At 36.2% G+C, this 27,269-nt stretch overlaps 1 protein-coding gene across 8 annotated transcripts in view; it reads left to right on the top strand.

Annotated features, from left to right (window-relative positions):
* The window catches only part of RhoGAPp190 (Rho GTPase-activating protein 190), a 43,291-nt gene extending 16,461 nt beyond the window's left edge, over window positions 1-26,830 (top strand). For 2 of the 8 annotated variants that reach the window (XM_088264097.1, XM_088264096.1), the window contains exons 13-38: window positions 602-751; window positions 1,390-1,471; window positions 2,821-2,935; window positions 3,884-3,993; window positions 5,025-5,119; window positions 6,116-6,259; window positions 7,170-7,314; window positions 7,573-7,679; window positions 7,780-7,952; window positions 8,478-8,643; window positions 9,119-9,213; window positions 9,311-9,391; window positions 10,409-10,453; window positions 10,557-10,657; window positions 11,281-11,373; window positions 12,160-12,267; window positions 13,215-13,350; window positions 15,900-16,008; window positions 16,288-16,379; window positions 18,764-18,897; window positions 19,512-19,604; window positions 20,193-20,270; window positions 22,554-22,689; window positions 23,608-23,739; window positions 24,337-24,454; window positions 25,357-26,830. In XM_088264097.1, coding sequence (XP_088120223.1) covers window positions 602-751; window positions 1,390-1,471; window positions 2,821-2,935; window positions 3,884-3,993; window positions 5,025-5,119; window positions 6,116-6,259; window positions 7,170-7,314; window positions 7,573-7,679; window positions 7,780-7,952; window positions 8,478-8,643; window positions 9,119-9,213; window positions 9,311-9,391; window positions 10,409-10,453; window positions 10,557-10,657; window positions 11,281-11,373; window positions 12,160-12,267; window positions 13,215-13,350; window positions 15,900-16,008; window positions 16,288-16,379; window positions 18,764-18,897; window positions 19,512-19,604; window positions 20,193-20,270; window positions 22,554-22,689; window positions 23,608-23,739; window positions 24,337-24,454; window positions 25,357-25,555 — 3,037 coding nt within the window. In that variant the 3' untranslated portion in view covers window positions 25,556-26,830. The remainder of the gene's footprint in view (window positions 1-601; window positions 752-1,389; window positions 1,472-2,820; window positions 2,936-3,883; window positions 3,994-5,024; window positions 5,120-6,115; window positions 6,260-7,169; window positions 7,315-7,572; window positions 7,680-7,779; window positions 7,953-8,477; window positions 8,644-9,118; window positions 9,214-9,310; window positions 9,392-10,408; window positions 10,454-10,556; window positions 10,658-11,280; window positions 11,374-12,159; window positions 12,268-13,214; window positions 13,351-15,899; window positions 16,009-16,287; window positions 16,380-18,763; window positions 18,898-19,511; window positions 19,605-20,192; window positions 20,271-22,553; window positions 22,690-23,607; window positions 23,740-24,336; window positions 24,455-25,356) is intronic. The other 6 variants (XM_088264104.1, XM_088264102.1, XM_088264101.1 and 3 more) reach the window with 4 other exon arrangements.
* Window positions 26,831-27,269: the final 439 nt, after the last annotated feature.

Raw genomic sequence — 27,269 nt, 5'->3', positions numbered from 1 at the left:
ATGTATTTTGTACACCATATCGTAGTCGTACAGGAGAAAGTGACCAACTTCCAAAACGTAAAATATTCAGGAGGGCCATTTAAGTCACTTTTGCTTGGCAAGAAAATAAACATCAATGCAGTTAGTCATTTTTAACGAGTCAATATATTATACTTTCAAGTTTTGAATCTTTTGGGATTTTTTTCAGGGCAATATTAAGCTAGTAAGATATCAAATAGTCAATGATCACGTTTTTGTAAAAAATGCACTTGGTCACTTTCTCCTGTATGATGACATGAAAATGTGATTTAAAAACGGGAAAAATATGAATATTCTTAAATGTTGCGTTTATTGACCATAGTTGAAGTTAGCTAGTTAATTTTATAATGTTAGCTGTGGTAAGTATCTGAAAATACATCGCAAGTAGCCGCCATAGCCGGCGTAGTGGCACAACCACCCTGAAAGACGACTTGTGCGCTATTAAAAGGAGATTGGCAGAAACAGTATGAAGCCGCGTGCACATGTAAGCAAAGCACGGCTTTGCTAACATGCTCACGCGTTCTCAGTGTTTGCGTGATTTCAGATCAATACATCTCTACAAAAATTTTCCCGCATCTTTTAGATTCAAGATTTTGGACAAGGCGGAGCAGGACCGGAAGCTAGTGCTGTTCCAGCATCTGGGCTTCATACACTGCCCCCTCCCGGAGCACTGTCCCGCGCTGCCCAACTGCGCCGACCAGATGGCCGTCTCTACTCTCTCCCAGCAGCTAGGGTAAGACACTAAAGTACATACTTATTTATTTTTTTACAAAAATGTTAATAATGTTAGTTTATAACCACTCACCGAGATTTTTATGTCCACCGGTTTCGAGACGTGCCCGTCTCTTCGTCAGGACTATCACGGCATGCAAACAATACCACCCTTCACCACCATAGCACCATTTACACACTCAAAACTACACAAAATGTCCAACACATGAGAAGTGTGGTTGTTAATCATAGGTAGAATTGGTGAATGTTACATGTGTGTTAAGTCATCACTTATGACGATCGTAAACCCGTGATGCCCAGACTTCCATAGTGTCGGGTTGTGGTCCCGTGGTTAGTGTCGCGGACTCTTAAGTCAGAGTTTCTCGGTTCGAACCCTTCTACCGCAATTTGATACCTATTACTAATAATGAGCCGCTTAGGCTCACAGAAATAGTATGAAATTGAAATATTTGTGAAAAATAATAAAAACACAAATATTTCTCTTTTTTTTTTAAAAAATAAAAAAATATTATGCTTCATCTATGTTGAAATGTCAAAAACATAATGTATTTCTATTTCCACTAAAAATTAATAAAATTGATCAATTAAAATACAGATTTTACATTGTTGGAATTTTTACAATTAATTTTTGATTTTCAGGAGTGTCACGGGAGAGAACCAGGAGGGGTCGGAATGGGACTTTGATCCGGAATCAGACAACTTAAGCCTTCTCATATTGGGAGTAAGTCAATTATCACAAATTGAAATATGTATTACAAATATTATGTACATATTGATGAAAACTAAATTATTTGTACAACTGGCATTTATTTTGATAATTTATTATTATTATTTTTAACCTGTTAACTGGGCAGGACGCATAAATACATCAAACGTAAACAATATCGGGTACGGGTAAGACATATGAATACGTCCTTGAAATATATGTTTATTATATTATATTTATGAACGTATATTTTTTGAACAACAAAGGTATTAGTCATCCGTACATGTCTCGACATGAATTTATAACACGGAGTGAATCGGTATTCGCGCCCGTTACAAGTTGCGTAATTGGACAGCGGACCGCCCGGTTAACAGGTTAGTATAAATATAAATCCAAACATGATTTGTAATTCTAAGGATTTTTTTGTGACAGTTATTTGCCCTTTGTGGCCCCATTATCAAACTGGCAAGGTGAAACAGCTAAATGCAATGTGGGGGAATCTAAATGGTGTTTTGACTATTGAAAGCATTAACTTTGTGGATCATATTGATATATTACTTTGAGAAATAAAAATACTTTGTGTTTTGATCCACTCACATTTGTGTTTTGATCCACTCACGAATGTGGGTGGATCAAAACACAAAGTATTTTTATTTCTCGAAATAATATAATGAATCTAAATGGCTCCATTCTCCTCGCAAACCATTGCCTTTGTTGCCTTTCCAAGCTAATGACATTTTTTATTTGTTTTTATTTACATAAATTGTATACATTTATTTCAATCACAATTTTAAACACATTTAAAAATAATAATTGCAGGGACTCACCAAACCACCTTGTGTGTCTTGTCGGTGGAGTTCTTTTTTAATGCATTTTTTATTGTTTTTAACCATTTTAACCTAATATACATACAAAAAAGAGAGAAAAATTAAGAATATAAACATTTTACAACTTTCATAAAATTAACTCTTGATCGTTCATCCATTCCTTTATTTTGCCTTTGTTCCATATTTTATTTTGACCTCTGACATCCGTCGGCAACAAATTAAAAATGTTCGGAACGATATATTGCAGTGTTCGACTCCCATATTTATTGTTAATTCTTGGGACATCAAACCTTCGCTGTGTGTAAATCTTCAATCTCGGATAATTCTCTCATCCTGGTTTTCTTTATTCTATCTTGTAGACTCTTGCCAGATACGCTCCTAGAGTCTTCATTTCTGATACTCTTAGCGCATTTTTTGTTATTGCGGTGTCCGCTCTGCATTCGATTCTATTTGTCATGATGGGTCGCACACAGGTTTTATGTTTTAATTGAAAACCTCATACATTAAAAAATATTGACATTTTTTGTTTTATTCTAGTCACCTGTAGTGGCGGACGAAGTCTTGGGGAGAATCGAATCCGCAACATCAGGCAGGATCGTGTGTCGGTCCTCTACAACGCTTGATCATCATATTCCTAACTTCAAACCCAATGGTATACCCTCACGCATTTATATCTTCAAATCATGTCCATATTGTGTGTGTTGCTGTTAGCATGGAGACTGACCGGAGCCATTTCGTCGTAACGTAACACGTTACTTTGCGAGCACTCGTATAGTCAGTACAGCGAACCAATGCTCCATCCATAGTTTCGGATGCTCGCTGATGTCCACCGCGAGCGATGTTACGACGTTACAAAATGCTCCGGTCAGTCTCCACCATCACATTCAACTGATGATTTATTTATTTATTTTGATATATACGGTACTATTGTACCATTTACATAAATATGTATAAAAAATTGCGACACATCAATTTAACAAGTTGTTATAAACTACTTACATAGAAAAATGTTATAAGAATGTTATATAATGATTACGTTATAGAATGATGCTACCATTGCGGTCAAAAAAGCTGTTTCCAATCGTAAAGATCTATCTTTGTGGAGTAATTTATCTTAAAGTGGTATACTGCATCGATCCAATGCAGTGCCCTTTGCTACATTGAGTAAAGATAATAGAAAAATAATAATTTTTTAATGCTTTCTGCTGATACTTTGTGGCACATTTTATAAACTTTATGAACTCTATAAACTCAACCTTTATTTTTGGTACTTTTCTCCAACCTGTTTTGACAAGAACCTTGTCATCTTCAGGAATCGATATATACAAAAATAAAAGTGGTTAAAAACAAAGTTTTAGTTTTATTTTATAAAATGTGCCACAGAGTTATCTGCAAAAAACATTGAAGATAAAAAAAATCATCTCTATTTGTCCCAGGTAAACACCACAGGTATATAAAAATAACCGCCTATTCAAATGCAATGTTGTGTCAGAAATTTTAAGTATTTGGTGAATATCTTTGGTAGTCGGTAAAAAATTAAATTTATGATTTTGAATCAGCAGACATTTACATTTTTATTTATATTGATTTATTTGTTTAGGGTGTTTCTGGGTGTACTGGGACCAGGAATCATTCGAGAATGTCCGTGATGCTGTGGAGAGAAGTCTGCTGTCCAACCTGGAGCAGGATGACCACTCCCAAAGCAACCAGGTATGATCTTATTATTAATTATTTTCTTAGTTTTGTTAACCTTTCCGTATGTATGTATGGATGTAAATGAACGTCGGTGCGAATTTTCCTCAAAGGAGTATCGGTGTTAATGAACGTCAAAGTCCATTTGTTGGTTAGTATGATGTAATTTGTATAGCAATGACATATCGCTCATATGGTGCAACAATGACGTAATTACACTTTTTTAAAACAAGTTAAATATGTCAAAATGTGGGGAAATACTATTTACATCGGGAGAAACATCGACATAATTGATTTTGTGGTAAAATGCTGCAAGATGGCGCGATTGTCAATGTAGAATTTAATAAAATGGCGCCATTTCTGTTGCTACAACGTCTGAATGGAATCTCCTTTAATATTTCTAAAAGTGTAATTACGCTATTGTTGCATCAAATGAGCGATTTGTGGATATTTGTAATTTATTATTAGATTAAAACCAATATTTTTAGCTTTTCCACTTTTTTATTTGACCAGCGACCGGGTTTCGTCGTTACCGATAAAAATATTGGTTTTAATCTAATAATAAATTAAAAATGCAATTCCATCACGAAGTTTCAGTGGATAATATAAATCTATTAAAAAGGATATTTGTATGTAATTTTGTCATAAAATAAAACTTAGAGATTCTTAGAGAACTTCCAAGAATTTGAGTAGTGTGGTTGTCAATAATGGGTAGAATTGGTGAATGTTACACGTGTGTAAAGTGATCACTTAAACCAGCCTATGACGGTCGTCAGCCCCGTAAATGCCCATACTTCCATATTCTTCTTCATCTTTTATGAGATGTCATAAAATAATATAATTTCTGTCTTCATAGTACATAGATTTCGTGAAAAAAAAAGATTTTTTTTCATGTAAAAAGAACCCACTTCCCAGAGAAAGTTGGACATCAATTATTATACTCCCGGAAAGGTTAATTTGACATACACCATATTGTGCGATAAATTTCCGAAGAGACTGCCTCATTTGTGTTATTCCGCATTTTTCTGATTGAGCTGTAATTGTTACAGAGTCTTCCGATGGTGATACTCCTGCTGATTCAGCCGGGTGTCGGGGAACAGGAATTGAGACAACTGCAGGATGATGGACAGAGTCTCAGCGAAAAGTAAGCGTGCCTTATTTATTTATTAATTTTTCATCACACATATAATTACTCTTCTTCCACTTCTTCTTATTATAGGCCTTGCGGCCTGTTTTTAAGAGGGATTAGCCTCCTGCGACGTCGATTCCCAGCTATCGACCCATCTCTTTGGTTCATCTGGATGGTTCCATTCTCCTCGCATGCGCATACCATTGTCTCCTTCGTTGCCTTCCCCACCTAACGACATCTTCGATCTCGCATATTTCCCTGATCCTGGCATTTCTTATTCTATCTCGAAGACTCTTGCCTGTTATGCTTCTCAGAGTCTTCATATCTGACACTCTAAGCGCGTTTTTTGTGGCATATAATTACAAAATACATAATGTACCCTCACTTTGGGCATATCTTCTTCTACATGTGTTATATCAGGTCCCTCTGATGTCAACTATCACTTGGGTAAGGTAATACTTATTGCAAATAAGATCCTAAGCCCTGGGATGCTCAGACTTCCGTCTTCTTTCATATAAAAATGAAGATAGATTCATATCAAGTTTAGACACTTATAATGTTGACATATCATGGTTGGATAATCCACTATCTGATATAATAAATATAATTTCTTTCTTTTCCGTCTAAGTCCTCATTACTGGGGATTGTGACCATTGTCAAAGCAATGACTCTCCTCCAGTTATCCCTTGACTGCACTGCACGTAGCGCTCTAACCACCGAGGCGCCTGCTGATGCCTTAGCTTGATCGGTACATCGTGTTGGGATCTTACTCTACCTCTCATCCCCTCCAGGCTACCGATCACAACCAGTTTTTTCAGGCTATCCTCATTACCACGCGCAACATGTCCAAAGAACTGTAAAATTCATCGTGTACAGACATTAGCCAGAGCAAGCCATCCAGGTGTAACTCTTGACGAATGGACTCGTTGGTGCGTCTAGCATACACATAAGAATAAATCTCAGCACTAATACTGTTAAAAAGAAGACAGTATATCTATTTAATATTTTTAGCGTTCACTGGGCGTACTATGAGTGCCGACTAGACGATCTGACCAGCGGCGGCGGGGTGACCACTGCCCTACGTAGACTCCCTCGAGCGAGGCCCGCCGTCCCCAGAACACTGGCGCTAGCAGACTGCTTTCACGCTGATATTAGGTGAGCTCGAATTGCACTGCCTTGTAGAGAACAAATGCAAAAATGCCTCTGCATCTTAATTCTTAAAACCACTACCAAATGGTAATAAAAAATAAATAAATATAAATAAGAAACAATACCCACTCTTCGTCCATCAACGTCCTGAGAATGCAACTCTAAAATTTGGACTTATTCATATAGGGTGTTTGAAAAACTCCGACTCTAATTAGACTCAGACAGCGCTATCTAAAGTAAACCTAGTATCCAAACCACAGACATAGGTAGGTAAAAGTACTATTTACACAGACCATACATCATGTTTTCATGCTTGGTGTGACTGCTCAACTAAATGCATAATTTTTATATTAATGCACTTTTGTCGGGCGGTTTTTTTATCAACTCCGACCCCAATTATATTCGGACAGTCTGCCACCCGACATTCAATATACTAATCACAAGTTACCGCTTATCCAATTCCCATCTGTACAATGTTTTTTGGTATCGCTCTACCAACAGTATGTGAAAGACGCTTTTAAGAGTTTCCTGCAAACAATGCGTTAAAAGCATTGTTAATTTTGTGGTATGGTAATGTAATACTCTTCTTATCATTAATCATTCACTTTTATATAAACAATACCACTTTTAAGTTGACAATCAAGAGTATTAAATAAGTTTTTTTTTAAAGGAGAAATATTTTTGTTTTTATTATTTACAAAAATATTTCAATTTCATACTATTTCTGCGAGGCTAAGCGACTATAGAAATAGGTATCGAAATTGTGGTAGAGTGGGTTCGAATCGAGAAACTAAAAAGTCCTCCACACTAACCACGGGACTGCAACCCGACACAGTTACATGTTTTACTGACTGAACAAACCATGTTTTAAAATGTCATTATTACTTTATTACTTACTACTTTGAAATTGTTCCAGGATAATAATGTGCCTGTTTTGCGGGGACCCCTTCCCGGTGGAGAACGTCCTCGCCCCGCTGCTGCTCCACCCCACCTGTTGCCTCACCGGAGTCAGCTCGGTGCTCATCGACACCTTCCTGGGCGACTCCAAGAGGAACGTCGAGGTGACCATCCTTGCACTCGGGCTCGCAACATATCCACCCCGCTCCCGTCCACACTTGACCCGTCTTATGCCTCGAGAAGACATTGACGATTCAATTAAAAACCTAATTAATCACGACTTATTCAACCCTCCGCCTCCGCATTGTATTTATTTGCCACCATTTTTCATTCGAGAAGATTAAGCTTATATATTTTATTGATGTGCCCTTTCTACGTCTGTTAATCGAATATTAATGTTTGATCATTCCATTGCCTTCTAGATAATTGTGTCGAGTTACCACGGAGCCAACCAGTTCAGGGAGGAATTGATCCACGGGTTCGTCCTGGTCTACTCCGCCAAGCGGAAGGCAAGCCTTGCCAATCTTAAGTGAGTTCCAAACGATGTTTTCACTGCCATTACACAGATGGCGAGCCGAGTCGCTTTCAATCCAATGATGGAGTTTCTAACGCTTTTAAATTTTTGGCAGTGCCTTTTCGATGAACATCCCGAACCTTCCCATCCAAGTGGTAGCTGTTGCTGAGGGAACTGGCGCATTCTTCGGTTCCGAACTCTCGCAAATGTTGCTGACTGAAGGGAACGCGGCTGCAGACCGACTCGGAGCGCACTTCTGCACCTACACTCCGTCTTGTCATAGTAATTGTGAGTACTGATGCTTTCTTACTGCGGGGTTATTCATTAGGACCATTTTTTACAATAGACTTTTATAACCTTCTCGGGAGTGTATGGACGTAAATGAATGCCGGTGCAAATTTTCCTCAAAGGAGTATCGATGTTGATAAAAGTCGAAGTCCGTCTGTCAATTGCTATGATGTAACTTGTATAGCAATGACATCTGTGGATATTTGTGTGTAATTTTGTCATAATTTAAAAATATTTCGAGGTGTTTTTATTTTTCATTATTATATTTACATAATTTCTATCTTCATAATATGTACGTAGATTTTGTGGTTACATAAATATAAGTAATTTTTTTACTCCTATGTTTATCCAAAATTACCCTGGATTGGTACCTGAAGCGGAAGACTGATCACCTTTCCTTCGTGTGTTCGATCGAGATAACACTGCGTTTATATGATGCAGTGCCCTATGCACCATTGGGATGCGGATAAGGGTTTGAAGAATTGTTATCAGATTTTCTATTTCTAAATTGACTGTTTTTTCCAGCCGCCTTTTACACGCCGTTCTTCAAAGAGGTGTGGGAGAAAAAGGCGGAGATCGAACAGGCCTTCCATCTGGAGGAGGCCCCGCACGTCCCGGGGGCCCTGCCCGACGTGGCAGAGCCCCGCCCGCGCCCGCCGCCCCGCGCCGATAGCTACCATCTCAACCACAGGTTAGGGAAACTACATTTTGTCTTGTTCAGTTTTCAACTCCTGACATTGGCGCAACTATTTAAAATGCCAGTCTGCCAAACATTCAAAGTCCATTAATTAGTACAATGTTTGATCATAATTTTTGTCCTTTTTCTCAGTCTGACTTTTCTTAACACACTAAGGACGGGAAAGGTATTTCTACCCGTTTGGTCGATTGATGCTAAAGGATGGGAAATGTATTTTTACCTTCTGTGCTGTCCTAATTTCAAAGTCAGTAAAAAATAAATTATGAAATGTCTTATTATGAATATTATGTACCAATCTCTTTGTCACCAAATCCTGTCACCAGCGGTCCGCAGGCGTAAAAAAAATACCCGTCCAAAATGTGTTTAATAATTTGAAATTTCGCACATTTAAAGGAGTTTTCCCATTCTATGACTTTCCGAAACTCTTTGGAATTTTAATTCATATTAAATGATTGTTATTTTTCCCCAGGTCTGAGGGCTACCAGCTGCCGAGCTCCCTGGACCTTCTTTTGGGCTCGCAACCTGATAGTAATAACACTAACCACAGAGGCGGCTATATGAGAGGTGAGTTTATTTTCTTACATTTTCAGTGTCCATTCAAAAACATCAAATGTGATAATAAATAAAAATAGGTTATATTTATTGACCCTGTATTTTTTAGGTTTCAACGTGTATCCGCCCCCCTCCACCCCTCCCGAGCCCGCGCCACCCGACCACCGACTCCCCCCTGCGGACCTTTCACGTAAGTGACTATAATTTTCACACAAGTGACTTCGGTATCCCAGACTTTCACACGAATGACTCTATTATCCCAAGCTTTCACATAAATTACTTCTCCATCTCAAACTTTCATATCGAGGGAATTCTTTATCCCAAACTTTCACATGAATGACTTCTTTATCCCAAATTTTTCACATAGGTGACTTCTTCATCCCAAACATTCTCATAAATGAATTCTTTATCCCAAAGTTTCACACAGGTGACTTCTTTATCGCCTTGTTTTACACAAATGACTTCTTTATCCCGAACATTCACATAATTGACTTCTTTATCCTAAAGTTTCACATAAGTGACTTCTTTGTCCCAAGCTTTCACATAAGTGGCTTCTTTACCTCAAACTTTCACGTAAATTACTTCATTTGAAACTTTCATGTAAGTGACTTCTTAATTCCAACAATTCACATAAATGAATTCTGTATCCCAAAATTTCACATAAGTGACCTCTTTATCTCAACGTTTACTTCTTTATCCCAAGTTTTCACATAACTGACTTCTTTTTCTCAAATTTTCACGTAAATTACTTATTCTCCTCAAACTTTCATGTAAGTGATTTCTTAATTATTATCATTAATTCCAAACATAAACACAAATGACTTCTTTATCCCAAAATTTCACACAAGTGACTTCTTTATTCCAATGTTTCACACAAGTGACTTCTTTATTCCAATGTTTCATACAAGTGACTTCTTTATCCCAAGTTTTCACACAAGTGACTTTTTTATCTCACACTTTTACATTACTTTTTCGTTTCAAACTTTCATATAAGTGACCTTTTAATCCCAAATATTCACATAAATCAATTCTTTATCTCAAAGTTTCACATAAGTGACATCTCTATCCCAAACTTTCACATCAGTGTCTTTTTTATCCTAAACACTCACATAGAAAACTTCTTTATCTTAAATTTTCATGTAATTTAGTTGCGACACTTTATTTCTCTACTGAATAAACTGACCATTTGACTATTGCCTTAACGCAGCGGATCTGAACTGTTCCGAGGACTCTCTGAGCACACATGAATCCGGTAATTATGAACTTACTGCATGTATAAAATTGTGTTTTCATACTTCATATTATACTGTTGCACTGGAAAGTTTTTTGGTATATGATGCGGTATATATATTTAGATACTGGAGGAGGTTGGGGCATGGTGAACGCACGTTCCGCCACTACCGGGCGCACCAGAGCGCCCCCACCACCGAGACATCGTCACGCACACACCCTCAAGGTAAAAACGCATGCAGAAACAATATTTTTGTATGAACATGTGAATATACTAAAAAAGTATAGTAAAACTTCGATATAATGGTCTAATTAAACGGGGATGTCCGTTAAAGCCAAGCCAAAAGTCTGTTTGAAAAAATATAAAAATAGGTTTAAAATAAATCAAAATAACTTTATGGAAAATATGAACACTATTTAGAAATAATAAACATTACAAAAACAAACACAAAGCTATTTATTTCAATCATTGTGAAGTGACGTTGCTGTTTGATATCGATGCGCTTGCTTTTGGTAATTCTGCTTTGAAAAAGAAATTAAGTTTTATTTGCAGTTTTGAAATTAACTGTTTTTCTTGCGTATAATGTAGTTCAACTTCATTACCTGACAAATGGTTAATAATTTGACTGGATTTTTTGTCCGTTGTATCCGAAGTTTGTTAAATAGAGGTCCGTTATATTGAGGTTTTACTGTAGTGCTTCAAAAAACGTCTAAAAGTTTGTTTAAACAAAAAACATGCTTGACAATTGCAAAAAAATTTGGAACACTCCATATAACATATCATTGCTTTAGTTATACAATTTTTCGATATTTGACTATATATATATTATATATTTGCTTTCATTGCAGCAACCCGGTAAATTGGAATTGAGCAGTTATGCAATGGTCACCGGAGCGCTACAACAAATGTCTTTGAGACCACGACCGCCAACTTCAAGGAAGGTAAAAAAATTAATTTCATTATTTTCTAGCGTAGCCGGCCGCGCCCTGCTGAGGCCCAGTGGGCCAGAGACTTTGTGGTTGGGTACAAATTATATTAAAATGACTATAGTGAGGGGGTGGCTTTACATATCGCTCACCCCTCTCAACAACGTCATAAATCGAAAAACTTGATTTTTCAGGAGATCGTTTTTAAAGTTTAAGAATATAATAAAATGTATTAAAAATAAATATCAAGCCACTTTTTGAACTTTTTACTATGCAACAGATCTTTTTAGGTAAAACCTGAAGGTTTTTCTCCATTTAGTATGTATTATATTAAATATATTAGTAAATATATATTAAAATATTTAGTATATTTGTAAAAATAATTAAACAATACCTTTTTTTCAAAATGGAAAATCAACACTTTCTGCCCTTTAGCGAGTAAATATTAAATTTAAAATATACTGCTTTTGCTGGGATATACATAGTACATTTTTTGGTTACTCCGAAAACATGCACAACTGAAAATCTTCAATTCTCAAAATTCTCACAATTTTGGTGCATGGATTTATTAAAATATTTTAAAAACATCATAAATAATCTCACATAGGTATAGCCTATGGTGGTAATATAGGTCTACAATAAACTTTATATACAAGATGTTATTAATCTATAATTAAAATGTAACCTTCTTTTAAAATCACTATAAATTATATTGATTTTAAAATAAAGTTACATTTTAATTTTAAAACGGAAAATCACAAGTGCTTCAAATATAAATTATATGTAATTAATCTGTTTTAGGCTCATCACGGCTCAACTCAAGGTCACCACGGCAAGTCCACGTTTGGGCATCACCACCACCCTTCCGGAGTCAGCTCGGAAACAGAACTTGATGCCCAGTATGCCCAAGTAATACCACCTTTCTATTATTCATATTCGCAAACATCTTCCCCCTATCTTCTCTTCTGTTTATGTCATGTCAGGTATACACTAGTTGACTATCACTTGAGAGTAATTGTCCTTGTCTCGGGCAGCTCTAAACAGCGCCTCGACGGTCCTGATCCCCGTCTAATCTCGTATATTCCGGAGTCAGGAGATCTGTCTTCTGTCCACACCTCGTTGACCCTCTATTTTGCCTTTTATGATTAGGTGCAATAGCTCGTACTTGTCTCCTCTCAGCACATGCCCCAGATAGGACACCTTCCGGACCTTGATGTCAGTCTGCAACTGTCTCCCTGCTCTTGCTCTTTGGAGCAAATTTGCGTTGCTGACCATATCGGTCCATGGAATGCATAGCATTCTACAATGTAGCAACATTTAGGATGCCTTTTATGTTAACAAACCATTAGTTTGAAAATGCCATAACAAGGCGAAACAATTTTTGAAATTTTTTAAAAATAATCAAATACAATTTATTGTAACTGCAGACAGTTGGTAGAATTCCATATTGAATTGTTGGGTAATATATCCAAGATTAAACAAGGTTTATTTGGTTGAATTCTACATTTATTTATGTATATGTTAATACGTGACGCGTTTCGTCTTCTTAGGACATTATCAAACACTCAAATGTTTGATAATGTCCTAAGAAGACGAAACGCGTCACGTATTATCATATACATAAATAAATGTAGAATTCAACCAAATAAAGCTTGCTTAATTTTGGATATATTACCCATCAATCAAATACAATTTAGTGGACTCTAAAAATCAGTGTTTGACATTAATATTTAATATATAAATTAAAGTTACTTGTTATCACTCTCCATGGTAATCTAACCGAGGCGAAATCACGCCCCCGACTGATCTCAGAACGCCTCGACGCTGCTTATATACCCTTCCGCCGTTCTTTCCAGATAAAGGAGACAGGGGCGGGCGGGGACCGGATGCTAGGGCTGGCCCTGGATGCGCAGCACGTCAGGGCCAAGATGCGCCACCGCCGCGAGAAGGGGCAGCCCTGTGAGTTACTTACTAACAAGGGACACGCCACTTGTGAGTTAAATGGTTTACGCACACATTCTATTGTTCCCTCATTCTGGTTCTATCCCCATCACTCACTCACTCGCCCACCCACGCAATCACACATATTTGACAAAAGGTAACATAGTATGGAACTAGTATGAAACAATTTTTGTTTTGTGAAGAGTATATTAAAATCAAGAGACAAGCGTCAATGTTTTTGTATGAGATATATCGCTCACTCCTTTCCAAGAACGTCATAAATAAATAAAAAAACTAGATTTTTCAGGAAAACATTTTTAAAGTTTAAAAATATAATACGATTTATTAAAAATACATGTCAATCCACTTATTGAACTTTTTACTCTGCAACAGATCTTTTTAGGTTAAACCTGAAGGTTTTTTCTCCATTTGATAAATAACTAGTTTATTTAAAAAATAATAATTAAACAAAACTTTTTCTTCAAAATGCAAAAACAACACTTTCTGCCCTGTAGCTGGCAAATATTAAGTTAAAAATATGCCTCTTTTGCTGGGATATAGTACATTTTCTGAAAACATGCACAACTAAAAATGGACAGTTTTTGATTTATGACATTCTTGAAAGGAGTGAGCGATACAGCGAACCTTGCTAGTTGGTTTAAGCAAACATTTTTAAGCCTTAATTAAAAAAATAATAATTTCTTTTATCTAGTAATTAGAAATTTGAACAACAAAATTATTTTTCTTTCTTCTAACTCCTATCCGCACATTGTCGTCTTTATCGTAAAAATGCACGAAGGCGAGGTGATCAGTCCTACGATTCTTGTCCCAGTCCGGGGTGATATTAAATAAATACGACAGTGAAAATCACCCATACTTATTTCGACCCCGTGAGAAATAAATCTGGAACCTATAGCGCGGTAGCCAAACGCGCTTATCACTACACCTCAGAGACAGACATGATGCATCATGATATTTAGTAATAATTCATGATCATGACATGATATTTAGTAATATTTCATGATCATGACATGATATTTAGTAATATTTCATGATCATGACATGATATTTAGTAATAATTCATGATCATGACATGATATTTAGTAATATTTCATGATCATGACATGATATTTAGTAATATTTCATGATCATGACATGATATTTAGTAATAATTCATGATCATGACATGATATTTAGTAATATTTCATGATCATGACATGATATTTAGTAATGATTCATGATCGTGACATGATATTTAGTAATAATTCATCCATATGGAAAGGGTAACATTGTTCATACAGTCATATTCACTACACTATGGAACCAGAATGACGACATCAATAGTAAAATTTGGTTTTGGAAAATTTTGTACTTTGTATAATAATTGATGAAAATTGACCTTTTTGTGTATTGTTTTCACGGTGCCAATCCATTTGACTTGATTCTGCACTTAATACGTTGTTATATACGCACTTTAGCTAAATAATGAACGAGACAACTGTCTTTGACTCATTTGCCTTCAAAGCTCATACGAATTTTGTAAATTTACCAATGAAATTACACGCATTGGCTAGAGGCAAGAGTCACCGTCTAAGTTCTTTGGTCATTTTGCAAAAATTACATATCGCTCACTCCTTTCAAGAACGTCATATATCAAAAAACTCTATTTTTCTGGATATCGTTTTTAAAGTTTAAAAATATAATACAATGTATTAAAAATAAATATCAAGCCACTTACTGAACATTTTACTGTGCAACAGATCTTTTTAGGTAAAACCTGAAGGTTTTTTCTCCATTTGAAAAATATTTAGTGTGTTAAAAAAAATAATTAAACAATACCTTTTCTTCAAAATGCAAAAACAACACTTTCTGCCCTGTATCGGGTAAATATTAAGTTAAAAATATGCCGCTTTTGCTGGGATATAGTACATTTTCTGGGCATTCCGAAAACATGCACAGCTGAAAATGGACAATTTTTGATATATAAGGTTGTTGAAAGAAGTGAGCGCTGTGTGAAATATTATAGTATAATTAAAATGTAACTTTGTTTTAAAATCATTATAAATAATTTATTTTAACTTAATTATAATGTCTACTGGTTTCTAAACTAACCGCTTTTTTATAAAGACTGATTAATACAATCAATCTTGATAATGAAGCTGTTAGCTTCAAAACCGGTAGACATTATAATTAAGTTATTATAAAATATTTAGTGATTTTAAAACAAAACTATATTTAAATTATAAAATGAATTATAATGGAATTACACAGAACTTTACTGTCCGGCACGTCAGTTAGCGTTTTAAAACGACGATTGGCTTGGATTGGCTTGTGCTTTTGTACATCTTTCTTCGGATCGGAGCTCTTGATCGGTGCGTGAACACGTTGCGCGTAAATTAGATCACGCTAAACTGTCGTAGTCGCTTTCATTTTTCATAACCGGACTGCCGGACGGTCAAATTCCGGGTAGTGGACAATCGCCTTAAGGACGGAAAGGGTATTTTTACCTTCTGCGCCGGACTCATTTCAAAGGCAGAAAAGTCTGTATGAAAATTCCTCAGAGCAACTAATCCCGCATATTCCTCATCAATTACTTGCAGCTTTCTCCGAGACCGACTCCGAGTGCTCCAGTGTTGAAGAAGAGATTGTGCGGAGCGGCCGAAGACCACCAGCTCCAGGAAAATCTCACCATAAACCTTACAGGAAGAGGTAATGTCATCCCATATCTTTTATTTATTATTTTAAATATGTTATACAAATCGCTCACTCCTTTCAAAAACGTCATAAATAAAAAATTGTCAGTTTCAGTTCCTTTGCGTGTTTCACCCTTGTTTATCTTATGTAAGGCAAACAAGTTGAAACACGCGAGCAGTGTTCGGGTTGGCGCGATAAGACTCATACTGCTCACTCAATAGCATTAGATGGTTAAAAAATTTTACTTGGTTAGTTTTCGCAGTTGACTTGCAACAATTTTGCTCTTTTTTCCAGGTTGGTAGCAGTGCCGGCTCCACGCGCCCCCAGACTGGGAGTGTTCGTAGGACCTCCTGAACTACCCAGCGGCTACAGAGCGAGAGATGCCGGTATGTCCTTACGATCCACTGTTAATTTTACTTTACACACGCCTCCTCCCTGTGTAGATCCTACAGTGTTCACAGACTGGCTCCAGACTTTTCTGCAGGCCCCCATGTCCTTTGGATACTTCCTAGCTAGCTCAGAGAACTGCCGACGGATTGCCAGGGTCGCTTGAACATGATGCCACGGAGTATCACTTGATGGCCTTTCTCAGGAGATATGATCTAGACCAGTGGTCGGCAAACTTACTAGCCAAAGAGCCAAATTTGCACATTCAAACCCTTATCCGCACCCTATGGTGCATAGGGCACTGCATCATATAAACGCAGTGTTATCTTGATCACTAACATATGATCAAGATAATACTGCGTTAACACTTGATCATTAACAAGTTGTCGGCGGGACACGGCATTTGCCGTTTTTGTGGACTGTCGGTTATCGGCGGGAAACGGCAATATACGGGTTTGTTATCAGCGTGAAATAAAACGCGTTGAAGGGTAATCTGCTACCTGGGTGCTAGGCGACAGTCTGTTGACGTTATTTGAGATGCCTTGTCCGGATTGGCTAGTGTGTCGCTTGAAAAGGCATCGCCAGAAATCTAGAGTTTTTATGCGATCTCAATCTCCAGTTTAGTTTGAGTCATTTCACGTATTGGACTATTTTTCATACCGCTCGCACTGTTTTGTTTCCTGTTTGGTATTTTATTATTTTAATATATTAGCATTGTATAGGGAATGATACCTCGGAGGAGAAGACTATTTTTTAGAGTTTACAATGCTTCTAAAATTGTGAAATACGGAATACTTAATTAAAATTATGATTATAATTTATTTTTGATGATCAAATGTCAAATATGATTTCTTTGAAAATTTCGATTGAAAATATTATTTGGTTTAGAAATTGTGTCAATTTTAAGAAAGCGATATATTTTTGCGCTAATCGCGAAAAACGTCCGCTATAGGCTAGAGTCTATTGTTCGAAGCGCCCGACTACAATGTGTTAACACAGGAAAGGTGATCAGCCCTCCGCTTCAGGTACCAGTCCAGGGTTATATTGAATAAATATTACAGTGAAAAAAAATCACTAATATTTATTTATAAAAATATTTGCACATTTCAACAGTTAAAAAAATTCTCGAGAGCCAAAACTGTTTGCAATTCTAGTACACCTTAATTATAATTTTAGACCTTTGTTAAATTACGGGCACACTTAATAAAACTTAATTTTTTTTATTACTAAACACTTCTTTTATACCATTTATTGAGTTTTGTTTCATTACACACCAGTTTTGAAAACTACAGTTGTTTTCATCGATAGGTAATTACAAGTTTTACTAATTATCTGTCTATGAAAACAACTTTAGTTTTAGAAAATAGTCATGTGTAATGAATCAATAAATGGTATTGTGAAAATATTTAATTAAAAAAAAAAAGTTAATGCCGGACTACTGAATAATACGTCCGCCTCCGTAGTGTAATGGTCAGCACGCTCCGCTACCGTTCTTGAGGTCCCGGGTTCGATTCCCAGGGGGGGGGGTCAAATAAATATAAGTGATTTTTTCACTCTAATATTTATTAAATATTACCCTGGACTGGTACCTGAAGCGGAAGGCTGATCACCTTTCCTTCATGAGTAAACGATCAAGATAACACTGCGTTTAAACGACGCAGTGCCCTATGCACCATTGGGTGCGGATGAGGGTTTAAAAAAAAAAAAATAATAATAAATAATATAAAACTTAATTTCACACTTAACAAGGATTTTATTATTTGATAAAATATCATTTGAAAGTAAGGTATCCATATGAAGACTACTTATTGCGAATAATTTCCTTGCATCTCCTTTGAAAGTTTGATCAAATCAGGTGAGCCAGCCAAATGTTAGATCGTAAGCCCTGAGATGCTCAGACTTCAAGAACGATAGATGTTTCATACCAAGTTACACTCTCCAGGCTTTTCTGTCGGCTGCCAGCTCCCTTGCATCCTCCCAAGTCAGATCCGCTTCCCGAAGTTCTGACGAGAACTGCCGACGAATTGTCAGCAGCGGTCGTCCTGGGAGGCGCGAGCCTGATGCCTTGTAAAAGAGGCAAGCTTGATTAAGGCTCTCAGGAGGCATGCGGAGTACATGGCCAAGCCAACTGAGTCGCCTTTTCTTGGCGACAGTTGTGACCAAGATTTGCTGCGTCCTACGCCTTATCTCATCATTCCTCACAAAGTCAAACCACCGCACGCCTAAAATTCTCCGCAGACACCTATTCTCAAAGCTCAGTACACAGCTGCTCTGGGCCTTTGTAAGGTGCCATATTTCTCAGCCATATAAGAGAACAGGAGCAATGCAGGCATTGTATAGGCGCCATAATAAATAATATTATGATCTATTTTTTTTCTTACAGGGAAGGAGGAATCCAGTGAGGGTAGCGGCGGAGAGGGAGCGGGGGGTCCTCCCCCTACAAGGGTTGGATACAACCTGCTGCATAATACCACCCCCCCCTCTGTACCCTACACCTCATGTGATATGGATGACCAAGTAAGTTACCTTTATGATAACATTTTGAGTGTGTCCAAATACTGGTTCACAAAGTGTGGATTATCTCCAATTAAATAATAATAATAAAACCCTTGTCCGCATCCCAATGGTGCATAGGGCACTGCGTCGTATAAACTCAGTGTTATTTTGATCGTTGAACATGAAGGAAAGGTGATCAGCCTTCCGATTCAGGTACCTGTCCAGGATAATATTGAATAAATATTTCAGTGAAAAAATCACTTATTTTTCGAAATCAAAATATTTTTTGACCCCCCTCTGGGAATTGAACCCAGGACCTCCAGAACGGTAGCCGAGCGTGCTGACCATTACACTACGGAGGTGGATTTGAAATCAAATCAATCTCCAATACAGGAGTTATTTTTATATTATTTTTTAAATCTCATCAAAGATGAAGAAGAATATGGAAGTCTGGGCATTTACGGGGCTGACGACCATCATATACACGTGTGTAAAGTGATCACTTAAACCAGCCTATGACGGTCGTCAGCCCCGTAAATGCCCAGACTTCCATATTCTTCTTCATCTTTGATGAGATGTCAAAAAAAAATAATAATAAGTGTATTCTCATTTGTTTCAATGCTATTTTTTTGCAGTTGTCATCCTGCAAGGAATCCTCTGCTCAGGAAAATGACACGGGAAGGCCTAGAAGGACAGGCTGGGGTAGACTTCATCCGCAGCATCCCAAGGTCTGTTACTGCTTCATTTCCAAAACTGTCGGCTTGTCAATTGACGCAGAATCAAAAAAACAATGAGATATTATTTATTATTTATTTGTCTGCCTGCGCAGTGTAGTGGTAAACTGGTTTGCTTACTGTGCTGGAGGCCTCGGGTTTGATTCTTTGTTTATATTTTAAATATAAAAACCAAACACTGATTTTTAGCGTCTACATATTAAGTTGTATATTCTGTTTTTTTTTAAATATTTAAATATTTCTAGAAAATTTGGTGACAGATTTACAAACTTGTATTTATTTAGATTGGCAGTGACAGGTATATTGAAAGCTTTTAAATGTAAATTCACAGTAAAATCGGGATACAATTTCATATTGTTTCACATTTTCAATAAAATTCGAAACTTAGTTTTAAAAAAAATTGCTTTGCAAGAGCAGATTTGTCAGGAAGTCTAGATGCTTCTGTATCAGATCTGGGCATGCGGTGGGACAGCTTTCAATATAGCCCCTATATCTTTTCCTATTATGATTATTTTTAGAAGGTGGTAGGTAAAATTAATTGCAGAGGTAAGACTCGCAGTGATCTGATTCTCTTTGTTCCAGGATTGGTCAAAATCCAAGGATTCAAAGAAAAATGCTAGTCAGAACGCTGTTCCCAATAGTCAAGGCTGGGGACCACAGGTGAGTGTATCTTCCGGATGTTTTATCTCAATATTGAATGAATAACTTTTTATCTTTGTATGACTAAATTAATTAATTAAATTTACATCTAACACTCTCCTTATCATGAATCCCTTTGTGTAGTACCACTTATCACACAAAGTGAAGGATGAATGATAAGGAGACTGTTATATTGCCATACCACAAAGTAAACAATGCTTTTATTATTTGAAAAAATACATGAATGCTTCCATATCTTTTTATGACTGGATAAGTTCATATCTCTTTATGACTATGAATAGGTTTATATCTTTATATTGGGTTGATGCAAAAGTTTTGACCGTTTTTTACATATAATTTTTTTATTTTTTATTTTTATATGTATTATTTATTTAATAAATTTTATTATTTCCACCAGTTCTTTTAACCTTCTCCCATCTTTCTATTAACTTATCAATACCAGTAGTAAAAAATTCCGTGGATTTTGTTGCGAAAAATGAAGTAAGGGATGTTTTTACCTGCTCTATTGTATAAATTTTTTCATCATTTAATTTTTCTTGCAGTGATCGGAATAAATAAAAATCAGAAAGAGCAAGATCTGGAGAATACGGTGGATGCTTGATAACATCCCAGTTTAACTCATTTAGCTTGTGTTGGGTCATCATAGCCACATATGGTCGCGCGTTGTCGTGATTAAACACTACACCTTTTCTGTTCACCAATTCTGGTCTATCCTTTTGAAGGTCCATGTTCAATTTGGATAATTGCTGACAATATCGTTCTGCTGTACTTGTCTGATTGTGTTCCAAGAGTTTAAAATACACAAAACCCTTTTTATCCCACCAAACACAAAGTATAACTTTTTTTATGGATTTCGGCCTTCGAAGTTGTTAATGGGGCTTGTCCAGGTATAGCCCAATGTCTTTTTCTTGTCACGTTGTTGTACACGACCCATTTCTCATCTCCCGTCACCAAACGATGCAAAAAAGGTTCATGTTTTTGTTTAGCACTCAAAGCAACGCACCTTGAAACACAATCCAATAAATTGGCACCCGACAATTGATGAGGTATCCTAACGTCGTACCGCGAAACCATTTCCATACGCTTCAAATATCTTAATACGGTTGTTTGGTTGACTCCCATCATTGACACAATCTCCCTGATGGTTAGACGTGGATTGGTGTCAATTATGACTTTTAACTTGTCATCATCGGACTTCAATGGCCGCCCGGTACGTGGTTTATCAATGAGTGAAAAATCTCCAGATCGGAATTTTGTAAACCAACTTCGTACCTGTCGGACTTTGATGACATCTGCTCCATACACTTCACAAATGTTTTTGGTTGCCACACTCGCTGTATTGTCTTTATGGAATTCATAAAGTAAACAATGACGTAAATGCACTTTATCGAGCGACATTTTGAAAAAATACAACGGGTCATTACTGTACTCTGGCTAAGCCAAAACTGAATAGAAAGTAGAGGGAAAGCATCCTTTATACAATGGAATCATAAAAAAGAAGATACTATTCATAATTTATGAAAAAAAAAATTTTTTACCTGGGATCATAAAAAACGGTCATAACTTTTGCATCAACCCAATATGACTATTTATATAACTGAAGACATTATCATCCATGGACCCAAAATTATTTCTTCAATTTTTTCATGGATATAATAAAACAGCAACAATATAGCTTTTTCCACTTTTATTTTATTTGACTAATAAATGGGTTTCGTCATTACTGTACAAATAAAATAAAAGTGAAAAAAACCATATAGCTATGGTTTTACTATATAATATATAGAAGATCCACTAAGATATTGCTCACTCCTTTCAAGAACGTCATAAATCAAAAACTTGATTTTTCAGGAGAATGTTTTTAATGTTTAAAAATATAGTAAAATGTATTAAAAATAAATATCAAGCCACTTATTGAACTTTTTACTGTGCAACAGATCTCTTTAGGTAAAACCTGAAGGTTTTTTCTCTATTAGAGAAATATTTAATATATTTAAAAAAAAAATAATTAAACACTACCTTTCCTTCAAAATGCAAAAACAACATTTTCTGCCCTGTAGCGGGTAAATATTAAGTTAAAAATATGCCCCTTTTGCTGGGATATAGTACATTTTTTGGGCATTCCGAAAACATGCACATTTGAAAATTGTCGATTTTCGATTTATGACGTTCTTGAAAAGAGTGGGCGATATGTCTGAATCATATATGCAAAACATCACAAAAAAGTTAATTTTTTCTCTTTGTTAAATATGTGTAGATTTATATTACATTTGATTATTACAGGGCAACAATGGAGTCCCGTTGTTCCTAGAAAAGTGTGTGAGCTTCATAGAGGCTGAGGGTCTGGGAGCCGAAGGCATCTACCGAGTTCCCGGAAACAGAGCCCACGTGGATCTCCTGTTCAAAAACTTTGATGAAGGTAATCTTTGAGATGACAATGTTTACAATCTAGAAGAATGAGCTGTTCTAGAATGTATACAACAGTTCATATAACGAAGAGAATTAGTTCTTATATATGAATTCAATTATTCAGTCTTTTTTAAATTTTGGTTGCCATATTTTATGGACTATAAGACACACCTAAATTTTGAAACAATTTTCTAAAGAATATCATATTTACAATTTTTATGATTCGATAGCAAAGCCAGACTTATATTCAATTCAATTTATTTCAATTCAATTCAATTTTCAATTTATTCAATTCAATTTATTTAATTTTATAAAACCGAACTGATCCGTAAAATTGTATGAAATAATAATAAAACTTGTTTTTGACCACTTTTATTTTTGGTACTTTTCTCCAACCGGTTTCGACAAGCGCCTTGTCATTTCAGGGATGGATATGTACATATCCATCCCTGAAGATAATGTTGGAGAAAAGAACCAAAAATAAAAGTGGTTATAATCAATGTTTTAGTTTAATTTTGAATAGTTTTATAAAATGTGCCACAAAGTATCTTAAAAAAACATTTATGAAAAAAATCCCTGGAAATCCCTGAAAAAAACGCCATGTTTAAAACTATAGGGAATTTAAAATCAAATATTTGACTTTTTTTTTATTAATTTTGAGTATAAGACTCACCTGAATATTGGAGGCAATTGTTTAAAGAAAAAAAAATATCTTATAGTCTGTAAAATACCATAGTTAAGGCAGATTTGCATTGAGTCAGTTACTGACTTCAAATATAAGGCAAGCCAGTACTGACTTCCAAATAAACACCGTGAATATTGAAGTCAGCACTGGCACGACAGCGCTGTACTGATGTGAAGTCAGTTTTTACAATAGCAGTACCGAGTCTGCCTTCAGATTGAATGACACAGTGTGGTTTCTCTTCAGATCCGAATATCTCGATACAACAACTGGACATTCCCGTTAACGCCGTAGCAACTGCTCTGAAGGACTTCTTCTCCAAGAGGTTACCGCCACTGTTTGATGAAACTACAATGCAGGAATTGGAAGATATTGCAGGTATGACGTAATAAAGAAAAAATTTGTCACAATAGATAGATAGAAAGAATAAGTGATATTTACCAATTCAAAATGGATAGATTTTACCGCAAAGTGAGTGCTAAAATGAAATTATGAATTATTTTTTATAATGAAACACTTGTATAACCACTTAATGAGTTTTATTTCATTACACACGGCTAGTTTCGAAAACTAACAGATCTTTTCATCTACAGGTGAAAAGTAAAACATAATAAAAATTAATATATAAAAGTAATGTATTATAAATAATTATCAACATGTCACTGCACAAAGTTAATTCCGAATCAATAAATAATGTCCAACTCCCCACCCAAGTATATCCACCCTTCTTTCTGAACCTAATTCTAGAATTGCGGTCATAATTTATAATATGATAAAGCTGCATTTAAACTATGAAATTTTGTATTAATTGTTATTATTATTTTCTATTATTATTTTGTTTGTAAATAAAAACAATACTTGACACTGGCAGAAACATCCTTTCACTGGGTGACTGCCAAATAAATAATTTTAAAAAAATAATTAAATTATGAATTTGTGTTTTTTGTTTTGCTAATTAAAATTATGTTTGCGCAGGATCTCTGGGCAACACGGACCGCAGCGGGCGTCTCTTGGCATTGAGAGCGCTCATCGCTGAGCGCCTGCCGCAGCACCAGCGTGCCGTCCTCAAGTACATCTTCCACCACTTTGTCAGGTATGCGTTAGAACTTATTATTTTATGCTTGTAATCTAATGTAATGTCTTAAAAAATAACAACTTTATTCTGGTTGAGAAGTCACTTTATAATTATGCACCACTTGATATCTTCTTATTCTTCTTCATGAGCCCTCTGATCTCCACTGCTGGATATAGGCTTCTTCCCCATCTTTCCATTTCTTCCGGTCGGTTGCTGCTTGCAGCCAGTTTCTACCCCCCACAGCAACTATGTCGTCAAACCATCTCTTTTAGGGTCTTCTGAGACCTCTTTTGTTCTCCCAATGGTGGGGACTGCCCGTAGCCATTTCGTCGTAACATCACATGTTACGATGCGAGCATTCGTACAGTCACTACAGCGAGCCGAGTGCTCCATCCATAGTCGGAGCGCCCGCCGCGAGGGACGTTACGACATTACGTTACGATGAAATGCTCCGGTCAGTCTCTCAAGGTCTCCATTGTAAAATTCTTGTGGTCCATCTTGATATCTAATATAAGTAAATAATTATCATTTTATCTGTTATCTACAAATATAAACAAAAAAATATATATATATATATAAAATAAATTACGCCTAGTTTTCAGGTGTATAAGACGCTATCTACTTCGAATTTTCGAAATAACTGAACTCTTAAAACGCCTACTACTTAATTTTTACAAAGCATAAAGTTTTAAAACGATTAAATATATTATTTTATCGTGTTTTTGAATGTATAATACTAGTTTAGAATTTCATATAAAACCATTAATTTTTTTTTAAAAAAATATGTTGAAAAAATCTTCTAAGCTCTCTCCTGTAAAGTAACAGATTTGCAGATAGAGTACTTTACGTAGGGGCTGTCGATTTGTATTTGTTGCCTCGATATCTTGGTACTGTGATACACAAAGAATGTGAACTTCCAGGATAGCGGACAACTCCAAGCTGAACTCGATGGACTCAAAGAACCTGGCCATCTGCTGGTGGCCGACGCTGCTGCCGGTGCAGTTCAGCGACATGGCTCGCTTCGAGGCCACGCGGCCCTACCTGGAGGACATCCTGCAGACCATGATCGACCAGTTCCCCTTCCTGTTCTGCGGCCAGGAAGCTGCGGTCATGGTCTGAGCGGGGGAGCGCTGGGGCCTGGTCCTCTTCCAGGACCTCTACTGAAGCCGGACCCGCACGAGCGGCCGTTCCGCCGCTCCTCACACTTGTCGACTTGCTTGCAGTGCTGTCCACGGAGACCGGAAGGGAACGGAACAGTCCGGAATTACTGACGGTTGGTTTTCTGGTGATTGTGATGTTTAAAGTTGGTTTTTTCTTCCCGTTTCTTGTTGATAGGAAGCCTTATAATCCTCCCTTGTATTTGTAATGTTTAAAGTTGGTGTTTTCTTCCCATTCCTTGTTGAAAGGAAGCTTTACAATCCTACCTTGTATACCATCACATGTTTTGAAAAAATAGACCAAAATGGAATAAAATGCCATAGTTTTAGTTTATTTTCTGCTGTCCACGGTACTATAATTTCACATAACTATTGTATATTCCAAAAGTGCCCTATATTTTTGGATTTTTGTTATTGTCTTAAGGCAGGTGGCTTATCTTCTTCTTCACGTGTCGAATATCACTTGAGAGAATGTGCCTCTGTCTAGGCCACCTATAAACAGCACTTCAACTATTCTCATCCCCGTCCAATCTCGTATATTCAGGAGCCAGGAGAGGTGCATAGCTTATACTTTTTTCCTAAGCACATGCCCCAGATAGGAAATCGGTCAGCAACTGTCCTTCTACTCTTGCTCTTTGAAGGAAATTCGCGTTGCTGACCACATCGGTCCATGAAATGTGCAGCATTCTACGATGCAACCTTATTTGAAATGCCTCTAACTTGTTCATGGTGCCGGTCTTGAATTTAATTCATCTTGAGATCTCGTGTATCAGATGTCAAACAGCTGTTTGGACCATAGTTGTGTGAAATTACAGTATTAATGTCGGTTTTCTCTAGATTTTGACCCGAATGCGGTCCTTTTATGAAAGCGATTCTTTATCAAAGCAAAACGGAATAGACTAGTCCAAAATACTGACAGTTTTTCAATCAAATTTTGATTGTGTTACATCACTTATGTTTACGTTATTTAAAGATAATTACGCAGAAAATGCCATCAGCATCTTAGTAGCTATTGAAAACCCAGTCGTTTGGTCAAAAAACCGTATATTTACCATTTTGGAAGTGTAACTGTAAATACGTCGACTGCTTCGGCTCATTTCAATTGTTTTTCGCAGATAGAAAATATTATCAAATTAAAATACATATACAGCATGTGAAAACGTGTCGAAATAGATGGGAAAATAATAAGAACACAGTCAAATATAATGAAGAATGATTTTGGCTTGATTGTCAAATTTAAAAAGTAGATATTGGTGTTTTTTAGGCTTATCTGATGAGATAAACAAAGAAATAAATGAAATTCTGCTTCAAAATTTTATTATATAATTTATATAATAAAATATGTTTTTAAAACATCGCCAATGCGTTTAACACTCCGTGTTTAAAACAATTACTGGCAGAATTTATCAGCTAAAAATGTGAGAATCTTGTTATATTTATATTGAATTAATAAGCATATACAATTGTTTGAAAAATATGTCCCGAGGAAATGAACAATTGGATTATTGTAAAAATATGGAGGGATTTCAACGAATTAAAGCGGCTAGAATGTCATTTAAAAAATATATATGTACATTTTGAATGTGAATGGTCTTCATAGGAATAATTTTGTAATCTACTGTAACGGATTTGATTTGAATCCTCGATGTGTTTTTATCTACTCTTATTAGCTGCAG

Source organism: Brachycentrus maculatus, unplaced genomic scaffold (assembly GCF_059751285.1).
Source record: "Brachycentrus maculatus isolate JH-2025_06_01 unplaced genomic scaffold, ASM5975128v1 h1tg000216l, whole genome shotgun sequence".
In the NCBI taxonomy this organism is placed as follows: domain Eukaryota; kingdom Metazoa; phylum Arthropoda; class Insecta; order Trichoptera; family Brachycentridae; genus Brachycentrus; species Brachycentrus maculatus.
Note: the sequence above shows the minus strand (reverse complement) of the source record. Positions and strands in the feature narration are given on the sequence as shown.